The sequence below is a fragment of the Sander lucioperca genome, chromosome 17 (assembly GCF_008315115.2).
Source record: "Sander lucioperca isolate FBNREF2018 chromosome 17, SLUC_FBN_1.2, whole genome shotgun sequence".
Taxonomy (NCBI): Eukaryota; Metazoa; Chordata; class Actinopteri; order Perciformes; family Percidae; genus Sander; species Sander lucioperca.
In genome coordinates this window covers 7842029-7859159 of record NC_050189.1, presented here as the reverse complement: position 1 = coordinate 7859159, position 17131 = coordinate 7842029, and the positions used below count along the sequence as shown (strand labels likewise).

Here is a 17131-nt window from a genome sequence, read left to right as displayed (position 1 = left end):
GAGAATGTTCCTACTTGTCCTGCTCTTTCTTCTCCTTGATTTTTACAGTATTTCTTCTGAGAAAACTAAAACAATTCCATCTGCATTTTAGCTCCCTGTGCTACAGAAATACAACCAGGAATCCCAGTGGCACGTAGTTATGGCTTTAATCATGTTCACCTTAACATATTCTGCTTTGTCTGGCGCAAATAAGCTGACAAAATGTGTAAATTAATAACTTTTTTGTAACATTAACACGTATAAAATTAGATCGTGATCACTAATGAAGCAGCATGGACCCTGGGTGGCCTGCATGTTTCTATCTGCCCTTTTTCTTGTCAGCAGCACAAATGGACTAGACAGAGATGGCATGCCTATTATCAGAGTCATTTCACCTCAATAGCTTTTGCTACATGACTCGCCAATGAATCTTTGACCTGATTCTGAATTGATTTTAACCATGAGGGATTTGGATGGAGAAAAAGATGGGGGTGGGAGAAAAAAAAAGTTTTTGGAAAGGAAAAGCGAAAGGGGAAAAAAAATGACTGAAGGGAATTGAGAGAGAGAGAGACAGAAGGACAGACAGGGAGAGTGAGAGAGAGTGTTGGTGTCAGTGAGTGAGTTTGCAGGGAACAGCCTGTTTCTGTGTATAAAAGACGGAATGATATGCCGACTGGCAGAAAACACACACACACACACACACACACACGCATACATACACACACACACACACACACACACACACACACACTTTCTCTAATTTGCCTTGGCAGATGAGACACTGATCTGACACTGAAAGCAGTCCGATAACGGCCCGTAGACAGCAGACGTTAACACATACACACACCAACGCACGCGCACGCACGCACGCACACACACACACACACACACACACACACACACACACACACACACACAGTCAGGGCCAGCAGGACATGAGTTTGTGTGATCACAGTGACGTTTCCAGCTCTCTTAAGCAGAGTGGGTTGCCATTAACCTTCCGATCAATTTGATATGATGTGACTTGGCTGTGTGTGTGTGTGTGTGCGCGTGCACATTCCTGCATGTGTGAGTGTGTTTTTAAAGTTATCTCGTGCCCTAAATCAGCATTCAAGCAGAAGCAGCCATTGTCCTCTGTGTGTGTGTTTGCTTTCATTGCCAAACAGACAGGTTCTTCCAGTTCTATTTATAGCCTCAGGGAAATAGGCTTGTTCTTACATGAACACACAGACACACACCACTCCTCTAAGGTGTGTGTCATGTAGAAGAGCTCATTTGCATGCTCCGCCTTATCTTCTGTGTGTGTGCGTGTGTGTGTGTGTCTGTCTTACTGAACACCTGAGTGGGTGTGGCTAACTGACTAGGGAAGTTTGAGATGGAGGAAGTAGGATTGTATTGTCTGAGGAGCTGCTGCTGTGTTACTGCTGAGGCGTGGGTGTGTAAAGGAGCGATATAGAGAGGGGTTAGAGGGAGGTTTTGTGTAAAAAGGTAGAAAAATCTTTGTCAAGAAGAAAAAGATGGGTGGAGAGCCATCCAAATAGCATCAAAAAAGAGCAAAAGTTGAGAGAGTCATTGTGCCACTGGAGGTAAAGGCTTTTCATTGGACTATATTAGTATTGCGTAGCTAGTACAGACAGCGAGGTCATCAGCAGGGGCTGCCAATGCTGGGGTTGTGTCAGGCCAGTGGGTGCTGCCTGGCACCCCTGTTGTTTCGCTGTGAGGGAAGAGGGCAAGGGGACGACGACCAGCTCAGCCATGAGGACGAACTGGAGTCCAGTCACATCGAGAAATCCCTTAAGAGTCTCCAGGTGAAAGAGGTCAGTGTGAGAGAAACAAAATGTTGAACCCAAAGACCCCTTCGAATGACACTACATTTTGGACAGACGATAGAGGATATTATGAACCTGTTTTAAAGGTGATGTTGCTAGCATACACACTGCAGGTAACTTGGCTTATTGGTTTTGTTCTAACAGACTTTGGGAAGCACAGGAAGCTCCAGCAGTGTGTAGGGATTTTGTGTTGGTTCTAGGGCTGAACGATTTTTGAAAATAATCTAATTGCGATTTTTTCCCCAAATATTGTGATTTCGATTTGATTATTTTTTTAAGCTCTTTGTCTTCTGTATTCAACAAAGAATAATATAATAATGTATAGTATGAACACACAATTACACACTAGACAGTTAAATAATTAAAAATATAGTATATATACACACACACACACACACACAATTTTTTACAGTGCACAGAGAGGAGCTGCCTCCATCCCCTCCCCCTCGTGAAGTTGCGTGCTGCCGTGTGCACTTGTTCAGAGAGGCTATCGTTAGTTAGCTAGTTTCTGGTGTTCTTGCCGTGGGATTAACTGTACTAATAAAACCGTTGAAACACCGCGGCCGCGCTGCTGTGAAAGCTCCCCGAACGTCATTTATCAGAGTCTGATTGTTACCCCTCTCAGTGGCAGCTCCTCCACTCATAATCTTTATAACGGAGCTAACCGCTAACCGCTAATCAGAGCTAATCGTTGCCAACCGAGCCTTGAGTTCTGTGTGCCTGTATCCATTAACTGCATGTATAGACTCAAGCCCAAATAAAACCCTTCATTTTATTAAAATGGCTGTAAAAGTTTTAAACTACAACTCAGAGTTGTTTGAATGACAGAAATCAGCTCAAGGTACGGCGTAGCGTTAGCATGCTAGTTGATGCTTTCTCTACAGAGTGCAGACTGATTGCTCTCGTGAGTCATGTGACCAAATCGCAGCCTTTGCGATTAGGAAATCGCGTTTTAACATATCGTGATATTATCGAAAATGCAATTAGTCGTTCAGCCCTAGTTGGTTCAAAGTTAGTTTTGGGCTGGCAAATGTGTGGTCACCCATGTGCCATTTTATGAGATAAGGATGAAATCATGGTGGTATAGAAGAAACTATTTACTTTCACCTTTTTTAGTTTTCAAAGGATAAGGCTGGCTTAGGTTGTATGTTTTTGTTATTGTCTTAAGCCAATTTGTTCTTACTGAGGATGTAAATCTTCACAAATAGGTTCACAAATATGTACTTACTTTCATATTAAAGGCTCAGTAATTTCCTAAAACAGCTGGCACTATAGTTTTTAGCCCACAGTACACATTATATAGTAAATGGGTCTTTTGGGGGGACCATTTTCTTTGTATCTCATATATGAGTTTTAAATGGAGCTATGGAGCACCGGAATAAGGTATATCAAGCTTTGGCTACACAGACTGTGCTTGTGAGTTTGATCAATGTATTGTTTGTTTTTGATCTTTTCATGGGATTTGTTGACAAAAAAGACAAATATTAAGATTATCTCCCTGCCTTTTCCTTGAGGGTTGATTTAAGTGTTTGATACTAAAAAGACTCTGTCAATATTTGTGCCAATTTACAGACTGTCAGTTTATAAAAAAAAAACAACTAATAGATTCATTGATACGTAGTCTAAAGCCAGACTAGATCCATGAGCAACGCGTCACTCTCGATTTCTCAAACAAAACAAACAATAAATGTACATACAAACGCACCATTTTTTTTGATAGATAGACATGTATATTACTTTTCATAACTTGATAACGTAACATTTAAATACAAAACGGACAGCAAGAAATAACAAATAATGTAGTGAAGTGCTTCGTTTGGAATGGCTGACTTCATCTTCCCTGTTATTCTGCCCTTATCAGTGGCAGCTAGTGTTCATTACAGTAAATCACCTTCAACTCCTGATGGTAAAGAACCACATGAAGCTGTGCTTTTTCTCAGCCAACAAACGTGGTTAGATGTCCACATATTAGTCTTCAGGTCACTCGGCTTGTCAAGGAAATAATTTAAAAAAAACAGTGATTTGTTGATCAGTCATGCAGGACTGTGTGTGATTTGTTTGTGGGTGGACTTCGGAGCTCTGTTTGACTGTGTGTGCATTTTGCAGATGAGTAAGTTTACACGTTAATGTGCTTTTGTGTGCATATCTACTCCAGCTTGTGTGTGTACTAGGTCTGATTGTTGTGATGGATTAGTCCTGCTCTAATGAATACACTGATGTGTCTGACAACATCTCTCAGCTGGAGAGGAGAGGAAAACACCATCAAGGGTGTGGCGACAGTATGACGGTAAGCTGGTGCAGAACCTGCCCTTTGCATTCACTATAGTTTTGTTTATGCAGGCATATGCACAGTACACGTGTGCTTCTTATGCTTTGCTGATATGCCTCTCTGCACAGTAGCCAATCCGAAGGAAGCCTTAGTCTTATTCAATCAGGCTGCTTGATTCAAATTATTAGTTACTGAAATGGCCCAGTGGAGGTGTTGTGAGAAGGTCACACATGTTGCAGCATAAAAATATGTGCATAATAATGTGAAAGTCTAGTTTATTCTATATCACCTGTCTCAGTAGTAATCCTGTGTTCGTGGCTAAACTTTGCACCCAGATTGTGGCAGAGGAAGGTTTTATTGCCTGCAAAATTATCTCCAAAGCTCCAAATGCCATTGTTACAGGTCACGAGCATACCAGTAATGCAGATTACAGCGTTGTTAACCAGATGCTAACTAAATCTACCCTCCTCAGTTTTTTGATAACGCTCCCCCCAAAAGTGGCACCATAAAAGTGGCTACAGCCATCCATAAACACACTTGCAACACACATAATTTAACCTTTGTCTCTCTAAACTCCCAGTGTTCATTCTTGCTAGTTACCATCTTGGTGGCGTTCAGTCCACATAACACTTTTCGTTTGTGCATCTTTAGCATGTGTCATGAAGTATGACTGAAGTGAATATATGGTGGCTTTGATCCTTTGAACGTAAATAAGATTGGATTGCTAGACATGTGATTATGCTTACTTTACCTTTTGGTATTGCTCAAGGCTTGTGGGTTACTTCCCTATATGTTATTCATTATATTCCAGTTTATTACGTACCACTCGCTAAATCTAATTCCGTCTAATACAACAGCCCTGCTATAAATCCTCCCTTCGTGAAAGTTATGATGTTCTGTTTTTGTTGAACAGTTGAGAGGTGTTGATTCAACTTAATGGTACATTCTGAGGCTGTAGTTTGTGCTGCAGGTTGAGTTGTATTCTGAGAGGTGTTTCTAATATTTAGGCTACCCGCATTGATATAAATAGGGTGGACAAAATATTAGAAACACTCATATAAAACAGTTTGTTTGTACATGTTGTTGTATTAGACAGTAGTAGTTTTAACTAGATGTAGACACACACACACACACACACACACACACACACACACACACACACACACACACACACAAGGCAGTTCAATAGCATTGTATTAAATCTGAATGCTTTATCAATTCAATTTAGCATTATCTTTAACAACAAGCAACTTTTTAAATATTTTGAACTCAAATACTCAAGTGTTTCCATATGCATTTGTTTTGTTCTGCTAAATGGCTCAAATATATTTCCACAGGAAAGTAAGCTAGCCTAGCCAGATGTTAGCAGCTGGGGATTAAATTGCAGCCAACAGCCTTTTTAAGTTTCAAGCCTAGATTGCAATATCCTAAGTTGGGTCCTTACTTACAGTGCTGTACATCCCTTAGCTATATCAGTGGTTGCTATGTCATTAGCTGCTTTTGTCAATCAAAAACCACTCTGATTAGCTTCTTGACTGACGGCTCCTGTTAGTTTTGCTGTGGCAACCACTGATAAGCCCGATTCGTGGTGGAAGAGGGGTGTTGCACCTCGCCGTTATCTCTGACGTGTCAGGTGGTTCAGTCAGAAGAGACCATAACACCTTCTTGTATGTTTTCTTCTTTGTTCTTCCTCCTCAAGGCATTGCCTTGTTCTTTTGTTTTATTCTCTTTCATGTCGACTCGCCAGAGTTCCTGTTTGTTGTAATTCCTGCATCGTACCTTTTTGTGTTGTTTCCCTTCGCTCCTCGCCACTGTCACATCTCTGTTTCTTTTTCCTATCTCCCCTCACTAATGATCCCTGCCATTGGGCTATCTGTCATGGTTTCCACCATCAATCCTTCCCCTTCTTCCTCTTTCTCTCTCTCTGGAACATTGTGACAATATGAGATTTGCTCTCCCTCAGGGTACAAACGCACATTTATTCTAAGAAAGAAACATGTACTGTGGGAGCACCAGAAGCTCTATTTATGTCATTACAAGCTGGGATATCTCATGGACACACAAACACACGCAGACATGCGGTTGGGAAATCAGATAGGGATGGAGCATTGCATTAGATTTGAACACTGGTTTCGGAGGTGCTTCTAACCCTGTATTACTCCGTCTGTTCAGACAGCCAAGGCCATTACTGCAACAACAGACTGCCAGAGAAAGTGAGACAGAAAAAGACGAAGAGGACAGAGAGAAAACCAGAAAGATAGATGAGGGAATGAGAGGTGTAAACAGAAATAATGCAGCTGAAAGAGAAACGGAAAGAGAGAGAGAAGTAAATAGATGTAAAGAAGACACATTACAAAGGTGCAGGGATCTAAAGATGGGGGGAGATTGTAAAAGAGGGAAGAAAGAAGTGAAAAAACCTAACCTCTAACTGCACCAACAGCAAGGCCACTGATTCAAGATAATTGGCCCTCATAGTTACTGTAGGATAACATGCTCAATTAGTCAACTAACTAACCACTGTGCAAGATATAGTAATGCAGGAGATGCTAGCAACACCGCTTACAAGCTAAGACAAAAAACAAAAACAAAATAAATATATAAGCATGTTTTTGGTGTCATTAATCGCTAGCTTAACCAAATATTACAAACCGCTGTCGGTGTTAAATGAATAGATAGAAAAGTCTCACGTTATAAAAGTTTCATGATTTAGATATGGGAAAATCTTATCAAAGAGTAAGTAAAGAAATATAATAAAAAAAACAAATTTGACAACATTCTTTTGACACTTGAGATTTGATATCCTAGCAACTTTACAAGTTTATGCTCAACACACTCACTCGCTTCATTTAGCTTGAAAATGCACCCTAACTGAAAAACTGTAGTGTTTTAATAAGACTACTTAGAATTAGGTCATTGGGTTGTGCCACAGCGAGCATAAGAGAGAGCTTTATAGCATACTTAATTAGCATTATGTTTATGAGGAAGTAAAAATGTGGAACATGCATGCGTGCTTGTATTAAGGCCAAACCCAGTGATGTATTTTTTTGTAGAATAATGTTAACTAAGGCCCCATTTACTCCTGTCATTTGATGTGTCTTGTATCCAGATAGAACCCAGATGAGATGGAAGCGTGATACCATTATCACATTGTGTTTTTTGCTTTGTCACTCTCACACACACACACACACACACACACACACACACACACACACACACACTTTTAGTTTCTGCCCTCCATTTAAAAAAAAAAGTTTACACACTTCATCTTATCCTGCTGTTGGCTTGTTGGTAGTTGTCATGCAGGTGGCAAACCTCCCGTCTGAGTCTTGGAATTTTTTCCTACAGGGCAGATTTCCCAGATCATGCACCGATCCGGAGACCCTGCCAAGTTATTGCTTAGCCAACAGCCCTGGGTCAACCTCGTTGAGAACTCTGGTTGATTGCGCTAGATAAACAACATACCTGCGTTGTGGAAAGCAGGGAGTCTTTTGTCATTGCCTGTCCTGTCTTTTTTATTACAGCGCAATTTAGCAGTTTGCTCTGATTTGGAGATAACAAAAACAATATCCGCTCCACCTCTCTCCTACTTTCCTTTTAAGCACTTCTTTGTCATTTCATTCTGTGGTTGTAAAATAGTGTTACATGTCAATAAATGTCTCACCCTTGTACTCCTTGACATTGAGAGCTCTCTATGTTTATGATATAGGAATGTTGCCCTATTTTTCTGCTACATTCAATGTAAAACAAAACAACCAGAACCAGTCACAAGTTTACACAAGATATATTTGGAGACGTTATTGTACTCAGTCTGAACATTAAAACCAAATGGCAACGCTTATGATTGCAATCACACCGTTACAGTACTATTTCAACATCATTGACACAGTTTACCTTTGCCCACAGTTTGTAGTTGCAGTGCCGGTTTAATTTCAGATGACGTAAATAAAACTGGGGAACCGGGTGATAATTAGATGACCTTACTCACTGTGATTGCTCAATACAGCATGCAGGTATTTGTCCTGAAGGCTTTTGCAAAAGAGCAGCATGATTAGTCATTTCCTGTAAGTCATCCTGATAATATGGGACACATTTTTAAGTTTTTACAGAAATATATTGAAAATGTTTATTATTTTCTCTTAAATGGTTATTCTAGCACAGGTTATTGTATTATTTTTTTAATCGTGTTTTTTTTTTTTAAGAAATGTTTTAAGCAACCACATTCCTGTTTTAAGGAACTATAGGATGGCACTAATTAAAACATTCCCAACTAAATCACTCCGCTTTTATGCTGTGTGTGTGAAAACCCTGGGGAGAGTTGACATTCTGTAATGAAAGTATTATAGACACACAGCGGGCACACACACATGGGCGTGTGTGCGTGCGTGCGTGCGTGCGTGCGTGCGTGTAAGGGCCCTGACACACCAACCAGCCGTCCCCGACTGAACATGTTGGGTCTGCCCAAATGAATGCTGACGGCTCCTCGGACGGCCGACGGCACAGGACACACCGAACAGACTCGAGTCACGGACCTCGCCAGACGGCCCGACGCCCACTTATCGGGCTGGTGTGTCTTCTCTCTTAGTATGTGTATGTGCCTGCGCCAGCACCTAGGCCTGGGTAGCCTCTTGTTTGAGAAATGAGGATCTCCATGGCGACCCTCTGATGTCCTATCTCACATTGATTACCCATGATGCATTCTATCCTCTCAGGGCACGTACTCATGAATGGAGAGAGAGAAAGAACGAGCGCATGATGAGCAGAGACGCAGTCAAACATGATATCCATGGTATCAAATCAAATCATGCGCTTGCCGTGTTAACAATTCTCATGCAGACACGGATGGCTGCACATCCTACTTACTGCATCACACCATCACTGTTGCTCCTATAATCGCAGTACAGAACAATACTTCCTGTGTTTTTGCTGTATTTACTCTCTTATCGACACACACATACTGCACGGACACCAAGCCAACCGTAGCTTCCTCCTTTTCTTATTTAACAGATAAATTAACAACATATACGTTCGGTAAATGACTGGCAGGGGTTTGAAACTGCACAAAAACACAGGTATAGTCCTTTCAGTAAACATTTCTGAGTGTCTCCTATCTTGACAGATTCAATAAGAACCTCTCTGCAAAGACAGAAATGAGCCATCCTAGTGGTACTATCCAAACTCCAGGAAGAATACCTGTCGCTTTAGTTATTCACAGGATCTGGATGCACTAATGTCTGTTTTTTTTTTTCCTCCTCCAATCTCTCCCTCTTTTTTTGTCCTTTCTCTGTCTCGCTACAGAAAAGTGTGAAGGAGGGAATCCTGTTAAAGCAGACCAGTTCTTTCCAGAGATGGAAAAGGAGATACTTCAAACTCAGAGGCAGGACCCTCTACTATGCCAAGGACTGCAAGGTACAAGAATGTGTGATACTTCTTACAGCAGCACAAAATGTTTATGGCATTTGTAAGCATTTCGGATACAATTCAGTAAGCCGTGAAACCAAAATCACAAGTTAGAAACAATCATGAGATTACGCATCAAAGAAGGATTTACATGTGATTACATGTGATTTTGACAGGTGTGAGGGGAAAGACAATGTGTGATTGTATGTACAGTACCTGAATATGCTACAAGAAAAGCAGATGAAGCTGATTTTTGCATTGTTTTGTTTTTCCTCCCATCAGTCTTTGATTTTTGATGAAGTGGACCTATCAGACGCCAGTGTGGCCGAGACCAGCACCAAGAACATTAACAACAGCTTCACGGTAAGCAACAAGACTGGTCTCAAAAATGTGGAGTAAAGCATTTAAAAACTGTACAGTTGGCTTAGATTTTAATGGCAAGTTACGACAAGAGTTTGGTCCAGACTGAAAAACCTTGACAACTATTGGATAGATTGCCATGCTATTTGGTACAGATGGTCATGTTTTTTTAAAGGCACAAAGAGTAGGATTTTCCCCAAAAAGTTTTTTGACTCAAACTAAAATAGTCTCTCCCAATCATCACGTATGTACGGAGTCTCTAAAGGGACATGGGAATTTTTTTTTCTGGTGTGCACAAGAAACCAATCTGAGTAGTAGTCAGAATGGCCGCCGAGGAGAAGGTATTCATCTTCCTTAAAACGCAACGAAATGTACTTGATAGTGTCATCAACAAACTTAAAGATGATAAGGCAACTGTTAACTGCTGTGAATGTGAAATATTAACTTTAGCCACATAACGTTAGCCTTAGATCGATTTCTTGTGAGCACAAGATTAGGGTGAACAGTCGTCCCGGTTTGACCGGGACAGTCCCAATTTTGAATTGTGTGTCCCGAGTCCTGACAAAAGCCTGACGGGACGCTAAAATGTCTTGTCACTATGACATTGTCCCGGTTGTCAGCGATTACATAGCCGACATGGTCTTATTATAGCCCGGTCATTAACTAAACCCATGTAGAAAGACTAATTAAGCGTCCAGCCTATGATTTTAACAATGTGTGTGTGTGTTGTCAGCCAGTCGTAGCGGTCTGCATAATCTGTGCAGCCTGTGAGCGGATCTTTTCGCTCATGAACAACACATGGACTGACGAGAGGAACCACATGACCATTCCCACCTTAAAGGCGCTACTCGTCACATGGGCCAATTTTGCTGACACCTGTGCACAATTTCACAGTAGGCTTTCAGCCAACAAATTGATTCTTGAGCAAATTCACTCCTCTAACAAATATACGGAATGAATGTTTCCAATAGGGAAGCTATCTGCTCTATCAAATGAGATTACATTTGTGTGTGTGTGTGTGTGTGTGTGTGTGTGTCGTTGGTTAGAATAGCACTGGTAACACTTTACGGTAAGGGTATCATGAATTCATGCATGAATTAATTGATGTAGGCTATGTATTATTATGCATTATGTAATTAATGATTTATGTGTTACTGCATTCCTTAATATCCCATGAATCATCAGGAATTGATTTTGTTTATAGTCTCTCATACTCATACATGAACAACACTACTAAAGCATTCACATCATTAGGAATTATGATTTATTAAGCGTGATCATGATTATTTATCACCTTTTAACTGGTCTGCTTTATACACCTTACCTAATGCTTTAGTTGATGTGTTGTTCATGCATGAGGTCATGAATGAGAGGCTATGAACTCAATTCCTGATGATTGAAGTAATGCACAAATCATGAATTAATTCATGCATGAATTCATAATTCATGTACCCTTACCATAAAGTGTTGCTATAACTTTAGTTCAAGCCTGTGGCAGCAGTTCCAAATAATTTGTTAAGTGCCATGCAATGAAAAATACCTTTTCACAAAGTTTTTCACAAGTTCAGTGGGTTCATTTTCCAAAAGAATGCTTTAATTCTGAAAAATAAAGTTAGTCCCACATGAAACTCACTCAATGTCTTTTAATATTATTTCTTAGATAGGCTACATACCAAGAAAATGTATGTGAGCAGTAGGCCTATGTGTGCTGTTGGCCAATTTGTGTCTAATCTAGTCTGTGTCTATGTCTGACCTGGGCTGGCACGTTAAAAAGTACGTGCGTGCACGAGCACTACGGTCACGCTTAAAGTGTCCCAGTTTTAGTTCCGGGAAATCTGGTCACCCTACACAAGATACTTTTGCCTGCGCACCAGAAAAAAAAAGTTATGTCATGTCCCCTTAGGGGCTCCATACATATGACCCACTATGATCCAAAACTTATACTGTACCTGGAAAAATAAAACCATTTCCATGAGCCTCAGCTGTACTTTGTGTTTAGCGCTAATTAGCTAATGTTAGCATACCTGCTCAACATCAGCATTGTCATTGTGAGAATGTTAGCATGCTGACGATAGCATTTAGCTTCACAGAGCTGCTATAGCATGGCTGTAGAATCCCAATAATGTGATGTGATGTTGACAAATGAATAAATTAGGTGCATAGATTTGGCTGCAGATGAGATATAAATAAAATATTTCACTTCTAAGCTCAGACTTTCATTCTTACGCTTTTCCATTTTGTTTTCTTAGCTGATCACTCCATTTCGCAAACTAATGTTATGTGCCGAGAGCAGGAAGGAAATGGAGGACTGGATCGGCGCTCTTAAATCCGTCCAGAAATGGGAAACCTATGAGGTAAGTGTTTTTTCATCTCTCCAGCAGTCTCTTCATGTTCTAATATTGTTATTTATTCAGAAGGCTGAAATTAGAAATTGTTATTTATTCTGCAGGCTGACATCAGAATATTAAATATGTGCCAAGTTGATGATCCTTTGATAAGAAGCTAGTGTTTAATCTATTTTAATGAGAACAGGCTTCACACATCACTTCTTAATTCTTCTCCCATCTGTTCTTTTCTCAAAGTATCCTCCTTTTCATGAAGGGAAACACTCTCCTGATCCCTCATTTCTCTTATCTACTTTTCATTTTAGCTGTTTGCCAGCAGATTAATGTTGCTCATAAAACCACACCCTCTGCTTTTAATAGGCTATAAAGAGAGCTAAAGACTGTAAGCTGCCATCCTAGCTAAGCTGAAATTCTCTCAGGTTTTGGGCTTTTATTGTTCCTCACTTTCATTTAGGGTTTTTAATTTATGTCATTGTCATATACCTCCATTTATCCTACTTGATGTGGTGTTCCTCCCTATTCTGCAAGTTTGTGAGGGTGCAGATCAAAACGTGGATAGCATCTTCTCCAAATGAATTCTGATTGGACATTTTGATATCTCTAGAGCTGTGAACACTTTATGAAAAGAAAGATGATAGAAAGTGGATTATTTTGTATTGAAAGTTTGGTTTAACACCACTGATGTCACAGTTTTGAAGTGGAGTTATATGAGGTACTTATACATATTTAGTGTGTTACCCACAGTAGATGGTGGCCGGCACGCCCCCAGTTTGAAAAAGGCAGGTAAGTGTACCAATACGGAAGCTAAGCAATGTACTGCTGTGGACGGGGGCAGCAGCTAAACGTACAGTATTTTAGCTGCTGCTACAAGGGCTGTCTGATAGCAAGGTAAAGCAGTAAAATATTCTAAATATAGCTGATTTTAACCAGATTTTTTTAGGTGGGCCTTTTTTAAGTGGCTGAAATATGTTTTGCTGCCCCCATCCACAGCAGCACATTGCTTAGCTTAAGTGTCAATACTACTGCTTGATCTGCTTCTGGGGGCGTGCAGACTGCCACGTACTGTAGGTAATACACTGACAATGTAGACGTACCTCATTCAACCCCGTTTCAAAAGACCCGAACTATAAGGCACCGGCTAACGCCTAATTCTGCCTGTATGGACCTCTTTTGCTCAGGCCAGTCAGCCGTAGCATTAATATTGTCAATCCTTGTTTTAATCCCGGGGCCACAAAGTTTAATATGTACAGTTGATGTCAGTTTCTTATCCATGTATCCATGCTTAATCTAGCTGTGCAGTTAACCATGAAATTTAAAAAGTCATTGTCCCATCCTGCAATATCTCTCTTTCCCCAGGCTAGATTTTCTGATGTAGCACTCCGATGATTTCTGTGTTTCCACCTCTGAAAGCCCAGCCAGTTTAACATGGAATTCTGATGTAGTTGTCCTCTCCTTCCATATCCCCCCCCCCCAGGCCAGCCAGTTCAACATGGAGCATTTCTCTGGGATGCACAACTGGTACGCCTGCTCGCACGCCAGGCCGACCTTCTGCAACGTCTGCAGGGAGGCTCTGCCAGGCGTCACCTCCCACGGCCTGTCCTGTGAAGGTACATAAGCAAACACACACACACAAATACCCACATTTAAAGACGCACCAAGGGCCAATACCAGTAGTTTTGACCTAACCAAATATTCTGACGAATATCTTTAAATTTGTTCTCCCACGTAAATGTCTGGGATTTTTTTGTGTCCTCTTAACTGACTGTCATTATAGAAAAGCATATAGAGCAGCTGACTGTGAAAGTACAGAAGTAGGTTTATTGCTCCTTATTGCAGGGCGAGGCAGGTTTCATCACGGGTTTGATACACTGACACCTTAGTTACCTCCTCTCATATCAGCAGTAAAACACACACACATGCACGGTTTTTAGGTATGTTGTCAGTACACATTATTGGTAAATTTCAGAGCAAAATCTTGATGTTGTCTGTTATGAATTATAATGCTCTACTAGGGCTGAACGATTTGGGGAAAAAAATCTAGTTGCGATTTTTCTGCCAAATATTGCGATTACGATTCGATTTGCGATTAAAAAAAAAAAAGTTTAGCTTAAGTTTAATATTCACTGTGTAACCGATAAAACATGTCATGGAGCATTATAACATGAGACCATCAAAACGGCTCTATATTCTTATGCAAGGATGAGCACATGGATATGAATTGCCAGCAATAAGTGTTTTTCTTTTAATAAGCATGGAACATTGGCCAGTCAAACACAGAACATTTAACACAAAAGCTAAAGTTATAATAATAAAAACAATTCCAATAAAAAAATAATCCTACTTTCCTGTACACTAAAATTTCTGATATTCCTCAGTTCAATAGCAGCATCGACATATTGCACCTTCTACGATCATGTTAAATAAAGTTACAAAAAATAAATGAAAATTCCACTGAAAATACAACATTTCTGTAAACAATCTGTGATATGTAACATTATTCCAGCATTTAGATTATGAAAAAAAAACAGTAAATATAATAATAAAAAGAGAAATAAAAAATGGTAAATCAAATGTTACACCAAACATTTAAATAAATATTGCACATTTGATTAATCGCGGCCATCACGATTAGCTAATCGCATTCTTTCAAATCGCGATGTTGATTTGAAAACGATTCATTGTTCAGCCCTATGCTATGATTTGTCATGTCATTTTACTTAATTCCTATAGATGGGAACAAAATAATTGGAATGAACAAAAATATAGAGAACCATTTATAAATAACATCAACATCAAAAATTTATCTTGATTCATGTGAATGTTATTGGTACCAAACCAGAAGTTTTAATGACAGCAAAGCATAAACATCAGCCGATTAAACGGTGAATAATTGATCCAACGTTCATCCAAAAAAAGATTTTTCTAATTTTCGAAATTGTCCAACCACTTCTGATTCAGAATAAATAGTAGACATTTGGTGGTTAGATTTATCACAGCACAGAACCACAAGTGCAAACTTCTTGGCCCTTGTCCATCTTTAAGTTGCAAAAAATGCTAAATTACAGTGTGAAAAAAGGGCCCAGCGCTTTATGTTCATATGCTTTTTGGAATTTTATTGCCAAGGGTATTTATTTGAGTTTGTTTAACATGACATTTATTGATTTTTCCTCCACAGTTTGTAAGTTCAAGGCTCATAAACGCTGTGCAGTTCGCTCCACCAACAACTGCAAATGGACCACACTGGCGTCAATAGGAAATGACATCATTGAGGATGAGGAAGGGGTGAGACAAAACATGTCAACAAAAACAATGTTGTGAAAAAGCTTCAGTTTAATTGACTAGGAGTTTAGATTGTGTGCCAAAGCTAAAACATGATCACTTAAAAGACTGAATATAACTGTTAGTATACAGTACGTTACCCAGGATGGAAAAGCATGCAAATTATAATACACAATTTTTTGGATTTCCATAGATCTTTGCATGCAAATAGCAAATAATATATGCCCGATTTATCATAACTTCAAGTCAAATGAGCTTTGTCTCAGGGCAGTTGATGCCTCAAGTTCTCAGTATTTTTGCACATTTCCCCAGGTGTTTATGTCCCACCAGTGGCTGGAAGGCAATCTGCCGGTCAGTGCCAAATGTGTGGTGTGTGACAAGAACTGTGGCAGCGTGCGGCGGCTGCAGGACTGGCGCTGCCTCTGGTGCAAAGCCATCGTAAGTGCGATTAAATCATGGCTTCCATCCTGTCAGAAAACTGTCTTGTCAAATCAGTGTTAGTGTTTATTTAGGACATCACTACTAGCTGATAGTTATTTTCAGTTTAGATCTTACCCTAGACAGTTTTTACATGAATTTTAAATCAAACATCAATGCTATAAATTGACTGATGTCCATGGTACTAGAGTCTGTGCCAGTGGAATTGGTCTTAATTAATTACTTTTCTGGTGGGAAGAAAAGCCATGTGTGCAGTAGGCAAAAGTTTTGATCTACATGTCCCAAATATTGACTTCCAGTAACTCTCTAACTGCCAAAGCAACTATCAAGGATAATACAGGAAGGGTTGTGATACTACCTTCAAAACAAAAGTGCAACATTTGTCACTGGAAAACAATATTGGAAAAGAAAATGTTTTCATTTACTGCAGTTTCCAATATACACAGTATATTTCTTTTTGATTTAAAACTGTATGAAGTAGAAGTTGGAATATCTCATTATTATTAATACATAAGATAACATTTTCTTTCGTTTGTTCTCCAAACAGTCTGACATGTTGATATACGCACAGGAAATTGTGACTTTCAGTGCAGTCAGAGTGAGATCTGCTCCCAAACTTTTTTTATTGTTCTTAACTCGCTCTCCAAAGTCACACAACACAAACCAACTAATTGATCTAGGCAGCGGTAAATCAGCAACTCTCGTGTTTTGCGAGGTAAAATTACTGGGGCCGTGCAATTGCCATCTACTGTAGGTAATACACTGACTCTGGTTAAGTTTTAAGATGGCAGCCAGATCCCCAAGGTGAAGAGGAGGAGGACAGGTTAGAAATGAGGAATGAAACAGGGCGGATGAATTTCTGTCAGCTTCGGGGTATCTCAGTCTGACCCGATGCTCTGACCGCCTCCTGCAACATCAAGAGAAAAATGTTCCTGTGCAAAAGACAGACCAAAGCACTACTCTGCTATAGTTCATATAATAAAAGACAAAATAAAGTTACATTTTATGGCTTGAGCAACCTTCACTTTACTATGAGTTAACAAGACAGCATTCATTTCAAAATCCACCAGAACAGTCCAGTAGAATTGTCCTTTAAGACACAAACAGTCACGGAGATGTAACCTTACTCTGTCTTGCAGTTCCGCTTGGCAAAGGCTGAATTGCTTTTGAGTGTTAAGAGCAAGTGTATGGAGCAAATTAACACACATTAATAAGTCTGATCTTCAGCACACGCA

General features: G+C 39.9%; 1 protein-coding gene across 4 annotated transcripts in view; it reads left to right on the top strand.

Moving 5' to 3' along the window:
* The window catches only part of si:dkey-172j4.3 (diacylglycerol kinase eta), an 83085-nt gene that overhangs the window by 37286 nt on the left and 28668 nt on the right, over positions 1 to 17131 (top strand). For 3 of the 4 annotated variants that reach the window (XM_035993803.1, XM_031304129.2, XM_031304128.2), the window contains exons 4-9: positions 9373 to 9483; positions 9757 to 9837; positions 12084 to 12188; positions 13654 to 13786; positions 15355 to 15461; positions 15771 to 15896. In XM_035993803.1, the coding sequence (XP_035849696.1) occupies positions 9373 to 9483; positions 9757 to 9837; positions 12084 to 12188; positions 13654 to 13786; positions 15355 to 15461; positions 15771 to 15896 (663 nt within the window). Of the gene's footprint in view, positions 1 to 1395; positions 1797 to 9372; positions 9484 to 9756; positions 9838 to 12083; positions 12189 to 13653; positions 13787 to 15354; positions 15462 to 15770; positions 15897 to 17131 lie in introns of those variants that run through there. The other variant, XM_031304130.2, reaches the window with a different exon arrangement.